We start from the raw sequence: 13,921 nt of genomic DNA, 5'->3' as shown, positions 1-13,921 counted from the left end.
ATCTATAAAAGTGACAGTTTTACTTCTTCTTTTCCAATTTGGATTCCTTTTATTTTTTTTCCTTCTCTGATTGCTGTGGCTAGGTCTTCCAAAGCTATGTTGAATAGAAGTGGTAAGAGTGGACATCCTTGTCTTTTCTTAATTTTAGAGGGAATGCTTTCAGCTTTTGAGGTATGTTGAGGCATGTTCCCTCTATGCCCACTTTCTGAAGATTTGTATCATAAATAAATATTTAATTTTGTTGAAAGCTTTTCCTGCATCTATTGAGATGATCACATGGTTTTTATTCTTCTTCACATTTGTTAATGTGGTATAGCACATTGATTGGTTTTCAGATATTGAAAAATCCTTGCATCCATGGGATAAATTGTATTTGATCACAGTATATGATTCTTTTAATGTATTGTTGGAGTCAGGTTGCTAGTATTTTGGTGAGGAGTTTTGTATCTATGTTCATTAGTGATATTGGCCTCTAATTTTCTTTTTTGTGTGGTTTCTTTGTCTAGTTTTGGTATCAGAGTGATAGTGACCTCGTAGAATAAATTCAGAAGTGTTACTTCCTCTGAAATTTTTTGGAATAGTTTCAGAAGGGTAGGTTTTAACTCTTCTCTAAATGTTTGGTAGAATTCACGTGTGAAGCAATCTGGTCCTGGACTTTTGTTTATTGGGAGTTTTTAAATTACTGATTCAATTTCAGTACTGGTAATTGGTCTATTCATATTTTCTATTTCTTCCTGGTTCAGTCTTGGGAGAGTGTACCTTTCTAAGAATTTGTCCATTTCTTCCACAGTGTCCATTTTATTGGCATATAGTTCCTCATAGTCGTCTCTTAGGATCATTTGTACTTCTGTGATGTCTGTTATAACTTTTTTCATTTTAGATTTTATTGATTTTTGTCTCTTTCCCTTTTTTATCGTGATGAGTCTGGCTAAAGTTTTATCAATTTCGTTTGTCTTTTCAAAGAACAAGCTTTTAGTTTCATTGATTTTGTTTTAGTCTCTATTTCATTGATTTCTGCTCTGATCTTTATGATTTCTTTCCTTCTAACTTAGGGTTTTCTTTGTTCTTCGTTCTCTAGATGCTTTAGGTGTAAGATTACATTCTTTGAGATTGTTCTTGTTTCCTGAGGTAAGCTGGTATCACTGTAAACTTCCCTCTTAGAACTGCATTTGCTGTGTCCCATAGGTTTGGATTGTCTTGTTTTTGCTTTCATTTGTCTTTCAGGATTTTTTGACTTCTTCAGTAATCCCTTGGTTGTTCAGTAGCATATTGTTTAGCCTCCAAGTATTTGTGTTTTTCACAGTTTTTTTCTTGTAGTTGATTTCTAGCCTCATAGTGTTGTGGTTGGAAAAGATGCTTGATATGATTTCAGTTTTCTTAAATTTACCAAGGTGTGCTTTTTGACCCAGCTTTTGATCTATCCTGGAGAATGTACCATGTGCATTTGTAAAGAATGTATTCTGCTACTTTTGGATGGATAGCTGTATAAATATCAATTAAGTCCATCTGGTCTAATGTGTCATTTACAGCCTGTATCCTTATTGATTTTCTGTCTGGATGATACACCCATTGATGTAAGTGGGGTTTTGAAGGCCCCCACTATTATTGTGTTACTATCAATTTCTACTTTACATCTGTTAACATTTGCCTTATATATTGAGGTGCTCCTATATTGGGTGCAGATATTTACAAATTTTTATAAATTTGTAAAATTATATACATCCTTTATCATGATGTAATATCCTCCTTTGTCTCTTGTAACAGTCTTTAAAGTCTATTTTGTTTGATAAAAGTATTGCTACTCTGGCATTATTTTGATTTCTGTTTGCATGGAATACCTTTCTCCATACCCACTTTGAGTCTGTATGTGTCTCTACATCTGAAGTGGGTCTCTTGTAGGCAACAGTTATATGGGTCTTTTTTTTTTTTGTTTCCATTCATTCAATCTGTGTCTTTTGGTTGGAACATTTAGTCCATTTACATTTAAGATTATTGATATGTATGTTCTTATTGCCATTTTGTAAATTGTTTTGGATTTGTTTTTGTAGATATTTTTATTGCCTCTCTTCTTTTGTTCTCTTGTGATTTGATGACTGTTTAGTCTTGTATTTAGATTCCTTTTTTGTGTGTGTAATATCTATTATAGATTTTTGGTTTGCAGTTACCATGAGGTTTTTTTTATAGGCATCTATATATGCTTTTTACATTGCTGATCTCTTAATTTCAAACACATTTTACATACCCTGCAGTTGTACTCTCCTTCCCTCATGATTACAGTTTTTGATATCATATTTTATATCTAAATATTTTGTGTATCCCTTAACTCCTTATTGTGGATACAAATGATTTTATTACTGTGGTCTTTTAACCTCCCTACTAGCTTTGTGCATGGATGATTTCCTACCTTTATTGTCTGTTTGCCTTTACTAGTGAGCTTTTTGATTTTGTAATTTTCTAGTTTCTAGTTGTGGGCCTTTTCTTTTTTGCCTAGAGAAGTTCCTTTAACATTTGTTGTAAAGCGGGTTTGGTGGTGCTGAATTCTTTTAGCTTTTGCTTGTCTGTAAAGCTTTTGATTTCTCCATCAAATCTGAATGAGAGCTTTGCTGTGTAGAGTATTCTTGGTTGTAGGTGTTTCTCTTTCATCACTTTAGGTATAGTGGGCCACTTCCTTCTGGGCTGCAGAGTTTCTGCTGAAAAATCAGCTGATAGTCTTATGGGGTTCCCTTGTATGTTATTTGTTGTTTTTCCCTTGTTGCTTTTAATATTTTCTCTTCATCCTTATTTTTTGTCATTTTGATTACAATGTGTCATTGTGTATTACTCTGTGGGTTAACCCTATATGAGAATTTCTGTGCTTCTGGACTTGGGTGACTGTTTGCTTTCCCAGGATAAGGAAGTTTTCAACTATTATCTCTTCAAATATTTTCTCAGATGCTTTCTCTTTTCTCCTTCTGGGACCCATATAATGCAAATATTAGCATGCTTGATGTTGTTCCAGAGGTCTCTTAAACTATTCTTATTTCTTTTCATTCCTTTTTCTTCTTTCTGTTTGGTGGTAGTGATTTCCACAACTCTGTCTTCCAGCTCACTGATCTGTTCTTAAGCATCATTTATTCTACTATTGATTCCTTTTAATATTTTTCATTTTGGGTATTGTATTCTTTAATTCTGTTTTGTTATTTTTAGTTTTTAACAAAAAAGTTAGAAAATATAATTTCTTAGTCTGTGCATCTATTCTACTGCTGAGTTCTTTGATCATCTTTAAGATCATTACTCTGAATTCCTTTTTGAGTAGATTGCCTATCTCCATGTTACTTAGTTCTTCTGGTGCTTAATCTTGTTCCTTCATCTGAAGCATATTCCTCTGTCACCTCATTTTGTCTAAATTGCTATTTGTATTTTTATGTATGTGGTAAGCTGGTTACATTTCTCAGCCTTGGAGAAGTGGCCCTCTGTAAGTGATGTCCTATGTGTCCTTCCCAGCAGTGCACTCCCCTCTCATCACTCAAGGGCCAAGGCCAGCTTGTCCCTGAGTAGTGTCTGACCTGCAATTGCACTTGGTCTGTAGGCTGCCAGACTGTAGTTTTCTCACTGCTGGTAGATTCCCCCTGGTTGCTGAGACTGGTCTAGAGTGTTCTACAGGCTTTCTGGTGGCAGGGGTGTTATCTGCCCCCAGTGGGTGGAGCTTGGTCTTAGTCCTCTTGTAGGCAGAGCCATGTCTAGAGGCAGCTGTGGTCTCAGGCAGTCTTTATGAAGCCTGTCTGCTCTTGGGTGGTGCTGTGTTCCCACCCATTTTGTTGTTTGCCCTAAGGCATCCCTGCACTGCAGTCTACAGTTTGTTGGGTGGGGGCAGGCCTTGGTGCCAAAATGTGAGGCTCCAGAAGAGCCCACATAGATGAATGCTCCTGATATATCCACCACCCATGTCTATGTCCCCAGGGTGGGCCACACCTGCCACCTGCTTCCCCAGGAGACCCTTCAAGACGAGCAGGTAGGTCTGTCTCATGCTGCTACCAAATTGCTGCTTTTGCCCTTGGTCCTGGTGTGTGTGAGATTTTGTCGTGCCCTTTAAGAGTGAAGTCTCTATTTCCCTCACTCCTGTGAAGCTCTTGCAATCAAGCCCCACTGGTCTTCAAAGCCAAAGACACTGCATACTCTTTCATTCACACCCCTGCACAAACATTTTTGACTTCACAACCCATTCTGAGTTACCAGCCTGGATAGTAGGAAATTGGAAAATATTTTAGATTCTTTTTTATAGAAGACATAAGAGGATGGAGAATGACCAAAATGAGTTCTATTTTTAGGACTCATTTATACAAGCCAAAAAAATCTTGATATGGCCTATTTTCTTACGTTACTCCACTCTCCTTTCATTTATTTAACAAATAGCCAACAATTACTTAATGAAATGCCATGTTGTGCATGCCAGTTAATATTTTTCAATCAAAGTGATGAGTGCTGGTGAATCAGTTGTCAATAAGACAGACAAGATCCCTTCCTTCAAAGAGTTTACATTTTAGTGGATTTTATATCAATTGATGGCCAGTTAAGTCAATATCCATAAGGTGGAAGATACTTTTTTAATAGATGCCTACAAGGCCAGTTCTATAGGATCATGCTGGTCTACTGATGTGCCCAAGGAAGCAAGACAGCCTTATCGAAGTTGTACTCAGCTTGTTTTTCAGTTGAATCAAGAACCTATGTGGTTAGCTGATTTTCTATAGTTCCACTTTGATCTTGGTAGCAATGTTCCATTTAATTTACTCAACATTCAGTAAATACTTATTTAATAATTATTAGGTGTCCAGCACTTATCTAGGCATGAAAGATAAAGCAGTAACCAAGACAGACAAATATAAGATCATATAAGACTTACATTTTATGGTACTGATGAACCCAGTGACAGGGCAAGAATAAAGATGCAGATGTAGAGAATGAACTTGAGGACATGGGGCAGATTGGGGGGGATGGTGCAAAGGGGAAGCTGGGATGAAGTGACAGAGTAACATTGACATATATACACTACCAAATGTAAAATAGATAGCTAGTGGGAAGCTGCTGCATAACACAGGGAGATCAACTCAATGATGGGTGGTGACTTAGAGGGGTGGGATAGGGAGGGTGAGAAGGAGTCGAGGGAAGGAGGGGATATGGGGATATATGTATAAATATAGCTGATTCGCTTTGTTGTACAGCAGAAACTGGCACCACAGTGTAAAGCAATTATACTCCAATAAAGAGCTTTAAAAAAAAAAGTCAAATTTTAGTGCAAATGGTGTGGGCAGGCAGAGACAATATTGAAATAAATAAATAAATATGAACAATTTAGATATGGAAAAGTGCAAAAAAATAAAGGGCAATGGAATAGAAACTACACTTAATTGGGTGGTCAGGGAAAGTATTGGGATGGCCAAAAATTTCATTCGGGTCTTTCTGTAACATCTTAGAGAAAAACCCAAGCGAACTTTTTGGCCAACCCAATATTTCTAAGAAAGTGATATTTAAACTGAGACCTTAAAAAGAAAAAGAGAGGATCAAGAAGAGAACTCTTAGTAAAGCTCCTAAGGTGAAAATGAATAAATTATAGGAAGAACAGTAGTACCAGAATGCAGTGGGGCAGGTGAATAGTGATTTTGAAGACTCTGTGTAAACACAAGTCAGGTCTGAAGATACTCTCTCTTCTTTTTCTCTTTTCCTTTTATTCTCCTTCACAATTTTAATCATCAGCATAAATTATTATACTCACTGCCAATGTTATGCTTTACTTTTAAAATAGTTCCTTATCAAGATTATTTAATAACAATTTGTATAACATACTATTATTTGCCATTGTTATTACAGAAAATTATTTTAAAACTCCTCTCAGAGTCATCATTGCAATATTTTGACCTTTATTTCATTGTAGTGGATCTTAACAGTGAGACAATGTGGATATATCTGAAGGATCTAAAGAAGGAAAACAAAGACTGACAGATGACAGATATCAGCCAATTGATTTATTTTTGATTATCATAATTCTCATAAATAACTGTGGCTGGAGAAAACTTTTCAGGTGTCTGATATGACATATTTCTATAAATATAACTAAGTTTATAACTGTAGGCAGAAAAAATTTGAGGAAATGTTTTTCTACGGATAAAAGGGAGAGATGAGTGTTGATTGGAGGAAACTCTGCCTTAAAATATGTGAAGAAAATGTACAGGAAATGTCAAGAAGTTAGGGGTTATGCCTCTCAAGCATTAGCAGGACATGGGAAGAACAGGGCTGAGTTCATTTGGCAAACAGCAAGCTTTTCATTATGTCTAAACCAAAGATTGTGTTTCTGTAAGAGTGACAGAATTCCAGGGAGAATCTACAAGTTAAAAACAGAAGCAGGCCTTGGATTTCAGGCTAAATAGTTTCAAATCACTTCAGTTGTCAACGCGTACCATTAAAGAGTTTTAAGGATGCTAGTGATGTGATTTTTTGTATGTTCAAGCTGTTCCCAAGTTATGGATTTAATAAACCTGTCTCTTACTTTGATTTCCTGATCCAGATAATTTGGTATGCAGATGGTGTTCTCTTTGACTGCAGTCTTGGTACTCATCACCTCTGAAGAAGAGCCAGGAGTAGAACATGCTTTTGGAGGCGATGGTGGATTTTTTACTTTTGGAGGCGATAGTGGATTTTTTTCCTTAATTTCATCCTAAATCAAAGGTATAATATAGTCAATATGCATTTTCATCCACTTATATTTTCTATGAAAATTGAATGTAAAATGAAAGAAATATGGTAGCTAATTGAGACACATACATGAAAGTAAAAAGAGGTTAGTTTTAGTCCTCCCTTAAAAAGCTAATTATAAAATATTTACATATGGACACAGAACAAATAGTGATATATTATTCTCTTTTCATGAAACCATTTTAAACCTTTGGTTTAACAGATAATAATTTTGTAATGTTTAAGATGCCATTATTATCTTGCTGCTCCTGATAACAACCAACTCATGACACATGAGATTTTCTGTCGAGATAGGAAGTTTTCTCTTTTATGACTGCAAAAAGTCAGCCAAGAGGTTTTATGCTGTGAAGAAACTACATGGTATGAACTGCTGCTTCCTGGCTCTGCTAAATGGCAGCTGAGAGCTGATGAATTAGAGGAGTAAACTAAACTACTTCCCTTGATTAGTCGGAAAAGGAAATAGAAAGGCTATTTTCTTGTTCTGGGAGGTGAATATACCGTTTGCAATTTTTTAAAAAATGTGTGTCTATTCCAAGAAAGGATTTTTAATCTTCAGAAGTGAATGATATATAAAGATACACAGAAGCTGGTGGCTGAATGTGTCAACAATCAGGGACTGTGATGATTAGAATTAATATGACAATATTTAACTGTTGATGTTTAGTGAAAATAAAGCTATATTGTATATAGATGCACTTTTCTGTTAAGGTTTATTATGTAGACTTCTTGTTTGGGAGAACAGATATATAGACACACATTTATATATATATGCATATATGTGTATATATATATGTATGTGTGTATATATATATATATATATACACATATATATGTCTGTGTGTGTGTATATATATATAGGTTCAACTCTTCCACTGAACACAACTAAAAAGGCAGATTAAAAAAATTTTTTTTAATTTAAACTGTTGAGGCATGAGTAACATAGGGATTAATAGCTCAAAAAGTGAAGCAGAAATGAGACATCTGAGGTGTAGGGTGTACAGTAGCCATTTTTTCCCTGAGGTCATTATCTTACCCTAGAGAATGCAAACTTTCTTTTGACAGCCTTAAAGGTCCCAAAAGATGGAAACCAAAATGCAGGACCCAAATAAAGTCCAACAAAGGTCTATACTCTCAGGGTCAAGGGGACCTAGATATGCAAAGTCCTTGAAGAAATATAGCCTGAGATTAAGGTTTGAACTTGGGTAAATTGGTCTAGGCTGGAGAGCCTCTGGGTTCCTACAGAAGCAAGCACCAATTTTCTGGAAGAAAATGCATTTATCATGAATTTCAGATTCCTACAAATAATTTTTTATACATAATCTCTAAGCAATTAAATCATGAGTTGAAGAAGGAATTATAATGTGAATTAGAAAAAAGGATTTGCTGGCAAGATGGTGGAGTAGAAGGATGTGAGCTCATCCCATTTTACAAAAACACCAAAATCACAACTAACTGCAGAACACAAACAAACAGAGGTGAACAATACACTATCTGAAATGAAAAATACACTAGAAGGAATCAATGGCAGAGTAACTGAGGCAGGAGAATGGATAAGTGACCTGGGAAGGTAGAATGGTGGAAATAACTGCCATGAAACAGAATAAAGGAAAAAAAAATGAAAAGAAATGAAAACAGTTTAAGAGACCTCTGGGACAATATTAAGTGCACCAACCTTTGCATTAAAGAGGCCCCAGAAAGAGAAGAGAGAGAGATAGAACCAGATAAAATATTTGAAGAGATAATAGCTGAAAACTCCCCTAACACAGGAAAGGAAATAGTCACCCAGGTCCAGGAAGTGCAGAGCCTCAGACAGGATAAACTCAAGGAGGAACATACTGAAGCACATAGTAGTCAAATTGACAAAAATTAAATACAAAGAAAAAAGCAAGGGAAAAGCAACAAGTAGCATAAAAGGGAACCCCAATAAGGTTATCAGCTGATCTCTCAGCAGAAACTCTGCAGGCCAGAAGGGAGTGGCATGATATATTTAAAGTGATGAAAGGGAAGAACCTACAACCAAGAATACTCTACCCAGCAAGGCTTTCATTCAGGTTCAATGGAGAAATCAAAATCTTTATAGACAAGCAAAAGCTAAGAGAACTCAGCACCATGAGACCAGCTCTGTAACAAATACTAAAGGAAATTCTGTAAGCAGAAAAGGCCACTACTAAAAACAATCAAATTATGAATGGAAAAGCTCACTGGCAAAGGCACACAGAGTAAAGGTAGGAAATCATCTGTACACAAATATGACACCAAAATCAGCAATTATGAGGAGAGCACAAATGCAGGATATTGGAAACACATGAAATTAAAGGACTAGCAACTGAAAACAATCTTGTTTATATACAAACTGCTATATCAAATCCTCATAGTAACTGCAAACCAAAATTCTACAATAGATACACACACGAAAAAAGAAAAATGAATCCAAACACAACACTAAAGTTAGTTATACAATCACAAGAGAAGAGAACAAAAGAGAAAGGAAAGCAAAAAGACCTATGAAAAATCCAAAAGAGTTAAGAAAATAACAATAGGAACATACATATCAATAATTATTTTAAATGTAAATGGATTAAATGCTCCAACAAAAAGACACAGACTGACTGAATGGATACAAAAACAAGACCTGTATATATGCTGTCTACAAGAAACCCACTTCAGATATAGGGACACATACAGACTGAAAGTGAGGGGATGCAAAAAGGTATTCCATGTAAATGGAAATCAAAAGAAAGCTGGAGTAGCAATACTCATATCAGACAAAATAGACTTTAAAATAACAACTTTTACAACAGACAAAGAAGGACAGTACATAATGATCAAGGGGTCAATCCAAGAAAAAGATATAATTGTAAATATATATGCACCCAACTTAGAAGCACCCAATATATAAGGCAAACACTAACAGCCATAATAGGAGAAATTGACAGTAACACAATAATAGTGGGGGACTTTAATACCCCACTTTCATCAATGGACAGATCATCCAGACAGAAGATCAATAAGGAAACACAGGCCTTAAGTGATATAGTAGACCAGATACACTTACTTGATGTTTATAGAGCATTCCATCCCAAAACAGCAGAATACACATTCTTCTCAAGTGTACATGGACCATTCTCCAGGATGGATCAAATGCTGGGCCATAAAGCAAGCCTCAGTAAATTTAAGAAAATTGAAACCATATTAAGCATCTTTTCTGATCACAATGCTGAGATTAGAAATCAACTACAGGAAAAAAGAACTGTAAAAAAGCAACAAACAAACAAACACGTGGAGACTAAACAATATGCTACTAAACAACCAATGGATCACTGAAGAAATTAAAAAATACTGAGGGACAAATGAAAATGAAAACACGATGATCTAAAACCTATGGGAGGGACTTCCCTGGTGGCACAATGGTTAAGAATCCACCTGCCAATGGAGGGGACATGGGTTCAAGCCCTGGTCCAGGAAGATCCCACATGACATGGAGCAACTAAGCCCATATGCCAAAACTACTCAGCCTGTGTGCCACACTACTGAAGCCCATGCTCCACAACAAGAGAAGCCACTGCAATGAGAACCCTGTGCACCACAACAAAGAGTAGCCCCTGCTCACCTCAACTAGAGAAACCCTGTGTGCAGTAATGAAGACCCAATGCTGCCAAAAAATAAATTTTTAAAAAAAACATGGGATACACCAAAATTAGTTCTAAGAGGGAAGTTTATAGCAATACAATCTTACCCCAGGAAACAAGAAAAACCACAAATAAACAACCTAACCTTACTCCTAAAGCAACCAGAGAAAAAAGAACAAACAAAACCCAAAGTTAGTAGAAGGAAAGAAATCATAAAGATCAGAGCAGAAATAAATGACATAGAAACAAATAAAACAACAGAAACGATCAATGAAACTAAAAGCTGGTTCTTTCAGAAGATAAAGTTGATAAACCTTTAGCAAGAGTCCTCAAGAAAAAAAGGGAGAGGGCTCAAATCAAGAAGATTACAAATGAAAAATGAGAAGTTACAAAGGACACCACAGAAATATAAAGGATCATAAGAGACTACTACAAGCAACTGTATGCCAATAAAATGGACAACATGGAAAGAAATGGACAAATTCTTAGAAAGATACAATCTCTCAAGACTGAACCAGGAAGAAATAGAAAATATGAACAAACCAATTATCAGTACTGAAATTAAAACAATAATTTAAAAACTCCCAACAAACAAAAGTTCAGGGCCAGTTGGCTTCACAGGCAAATTCTAACAAACATTTAGAGAAGAGTTAGCACCTATAATTCTGAATCTATTCCAAAAAATTTGCAGAGGGAGGAACACTCCCAAACTTATTCTATGAGACCACTGATACCAAAACCCTGATACCAAAACCAGACAAAGATACCACAAAAAAATTACAGGCCAATATCACTGATGAATATAGAGGCAAAAATCCACAATGAAATACTAGCAATCCAAATCCAAAAATACATTAAAAGGATCATACACTATGATCAAGTGGGATTTATGCCAGTGATGCAAGGATTTTTCAATATCCACAAATCAATCAATATCCACACTACATCAACAAATAAAATAGAATAAAGACCATTTGATCATCTCAATAGATGCAGAAAAAGCTTCTTTCAAGAAGCTATTTTGTAGCAGAAAAAGCTACAAAATTCAACATCCATTTTTGATAAAAGCGCTCCAGAAAGTGGGCATAGAGGGAACATACCGCAGCATAATAAAAGCCATATATGACAAACTCACAGCTAACAACATACTCAATTGTTAAAAGCTGAAAGCATTTCCTCTAAGATTAGGATCAAGCCAAGGATGTCCACTCTCACCACTTTTATTCCACATAGTTTTGGAAGTCCTAGCTATGGTAATCAGAGAAGAAAAAGAAATAAAAGGAATCCAAATTGGAAAAGAAGTAAACTGTCATTGCAAATGACATGATGCTATACATAAATCCCAAAGGCTCCACCAGAAAACTACTAGAGCTCATCAATGAATTCAGTAAAGTTGCAGGATACAAAATACACAGAAATCTGTTGCATTTCTATACACTAACAATGAAAAGTCAAGAAGAGAAATTAAGGAAACAATCTCATTTACCATCACATCAAAAAGAATAAAATACCTAGGAATAAACCTACATAAGGAGGCAAAAGACAGATATACTCCAAAAACTATCAAATGCTGATGAAAGAAATCAAAGATGACACAAACAGATGGAAAGATATCCCAGGTTTTTGGATTGGAAGAATCAATATTGTTAAAATGACCATAATTCCCAAGGCAATCTACAGATTCAATGCAATCCTTATCAAATTACCAATGGCATTTTTCACAGAACTAGAAGAAAAAAATCTTAAAATTTGTATGGAGACACAAAAGACCCCAAATAATCAAAGCAATATTGAGAAAGAAAAAAAGAACTGGAGGAATCAGAATCCCTGACTTTAGACTATACTACAAAGCTACAGTCATCAAAACAATATGATACTGGCACAAAAACAGAAATATAGATCAGTGGAACAGGATAGAAAGCTCAGAAATAAACCCACACACCTATAGTCAATTAATCTATGATAAAAGAGGCAAGACTATACAAAGGAGAAAAGACAGTATCTTCAATAAACGGTGCTGGGAACACTGGACAGCTACATGTAAAAAAATGAAATTAGAACATCCTTTAACACCACACACAAAAATAAACTCAAAATGGATTAAAGACCTAAATGTAAGACCGATTTCTACAAAACTCTTAGAAGAAAACATAGGTAGGACACTCTTTGGCATAAGTCATAACAATATCTTTTTCGAGCTGTCTCCTAGAGTAATAAAAATGAAAACAAAAATAAACAAATGGGACCTAAATAAACACAAAAGCTTTTGCACAGCAAAAGGAACCATGGATAAAATGAAAAGACAACCCACAGAATGGGAGAAAATATTTGCAAACGATTGAGACTGACAAGGGATTAGTCTCCAAAATTTACAAACTGCTTATGTGTCTCAATATCAAAAAGCAAACAAACAACCCAGTCAAAAAATGGGCAGAAGACCCAAATAAACATTTCTCCAAAGAGGACATACAAATGACCAAGAGTCACATGAAAATATGCTCAACATCACTAATTATTAGAGAAATGAAAATCAAAACTACAATGAGATATCACATCACACCAGTCAGAATGGCTATTATCAAAAAGTCTACAAATAATAAATTCTAGAGAGGGTGTGGGAACCTTTCTACACTATTGGTGGGAATGTAAATTGGTACAGCCAATATGGAGAACAGTATGGAAGTTCCTTAAAAAACTAGAAATAAAGTTTAACATGTGATCCAGCAATTCCACTCCTGGGCATATACCCAGACAAAACTATAATTCAAAAAGATACATGCACCCCTATGTTCACAGCAGCATTGTTCACAATAGCCAAGACATGGAAACAACCTAAATTTCCATCAACAGATGGAGAGATGGAAATTATATATATATATATATATATATATATATATATATATATATAATATATGAAAATAAAAGAAGTTAGAAAAAGAACAATAAAATACAGTGTGTGAATGGAAAGAGGAAAAAGGTAACATAAATCAACAAAATAGAAAAGAAACACACAATAGAGGATCAAAAAAACCCATAGAAATTATTTATTTGATATACTTATAAAACTGGTAAACTTCTGTTGAAACTGATAGAGAAAAACAAAGACACAAACTAACAAAACTGATACATGAAAGAGTACATCTTACAGATTCTACAGATATTTTAAAAATATGAGGATATTTTGTATAACATTATCAATAAGTTTGAATATTTAGACAAAATATATTACCAAAATCATTTCAAGAAGAAATAGATACCCAACAAGTAAGATGGCAGAATAGAAGGATGTGGAACTTGTCTCCCCTACAAACATATAAAAAATACATCTACATATGGGACAATCCTCACTAAGTATAAATGGAAAATGCCAGAAATACTCCTCTAAGAAAGATCCACATGGAATAAGGTAGGAAAGGAAGAGAAGCCGTAAGATCGGGACCTGTGCCCCAGGGAGGGGACTCAAAAGAAAAGAGAATACATGGGCGGGGATTCACTCTGAGGAGTGAGCGGTTGAACCCACTTACTGAGTACTCCAGCCTTCACATCATACACAGGGAAGATGAGCC

The 13,921-nt window shown here is 35.3% G+C and overlaps 1 protein-coding gene across 1 annotated transcript in view; it reads right to left on the bottom strand.

The window, feature by feature from the left end:
* The window catches only part of C3H4orf17 (chromosome 3 C4orf17 homolog), a 45,285-nt gene that overhangs the window by 8,471 nt on the left and 22,893 nt on the right, over positions 1 to 13,921 (bottom strand). Inside the window, exon 4 of the mRNA XM_057729909.1 lies at positions 6,521 to 6,688. Within this exon, the coding sequence (XP_057585892.1) occupies positions 6,521 to 6,688 (168 nt within the window). The remainder of the gene's footprint in view (positions 1 to 6,520; positions 6,689 to 13,921) is intronic.

The sequence above is a fragment of the Hippopotamus amphibius genome, chromosome 3 (assembly GCF_030028045.1).
Source record: "Hippopotamus amphibius kiboko isolate mHipAmp2 chromosome 3, mHipAmp2.hap2, whole genome shotgun sequence".
Taxonomy (NCBI): domain Eukaryota; kingdom Metazoa; phylum Chordata; class Mammalia; order Artiodactyla; family Hippopotamidae; genus Hippopotamus; species Hippopotamus amphibius.
The sequence above is the reverse complement of the archived record's forward strand: the minus strand, read 5'-3'. Positions and strand labels throughout refer to the sequence as shown.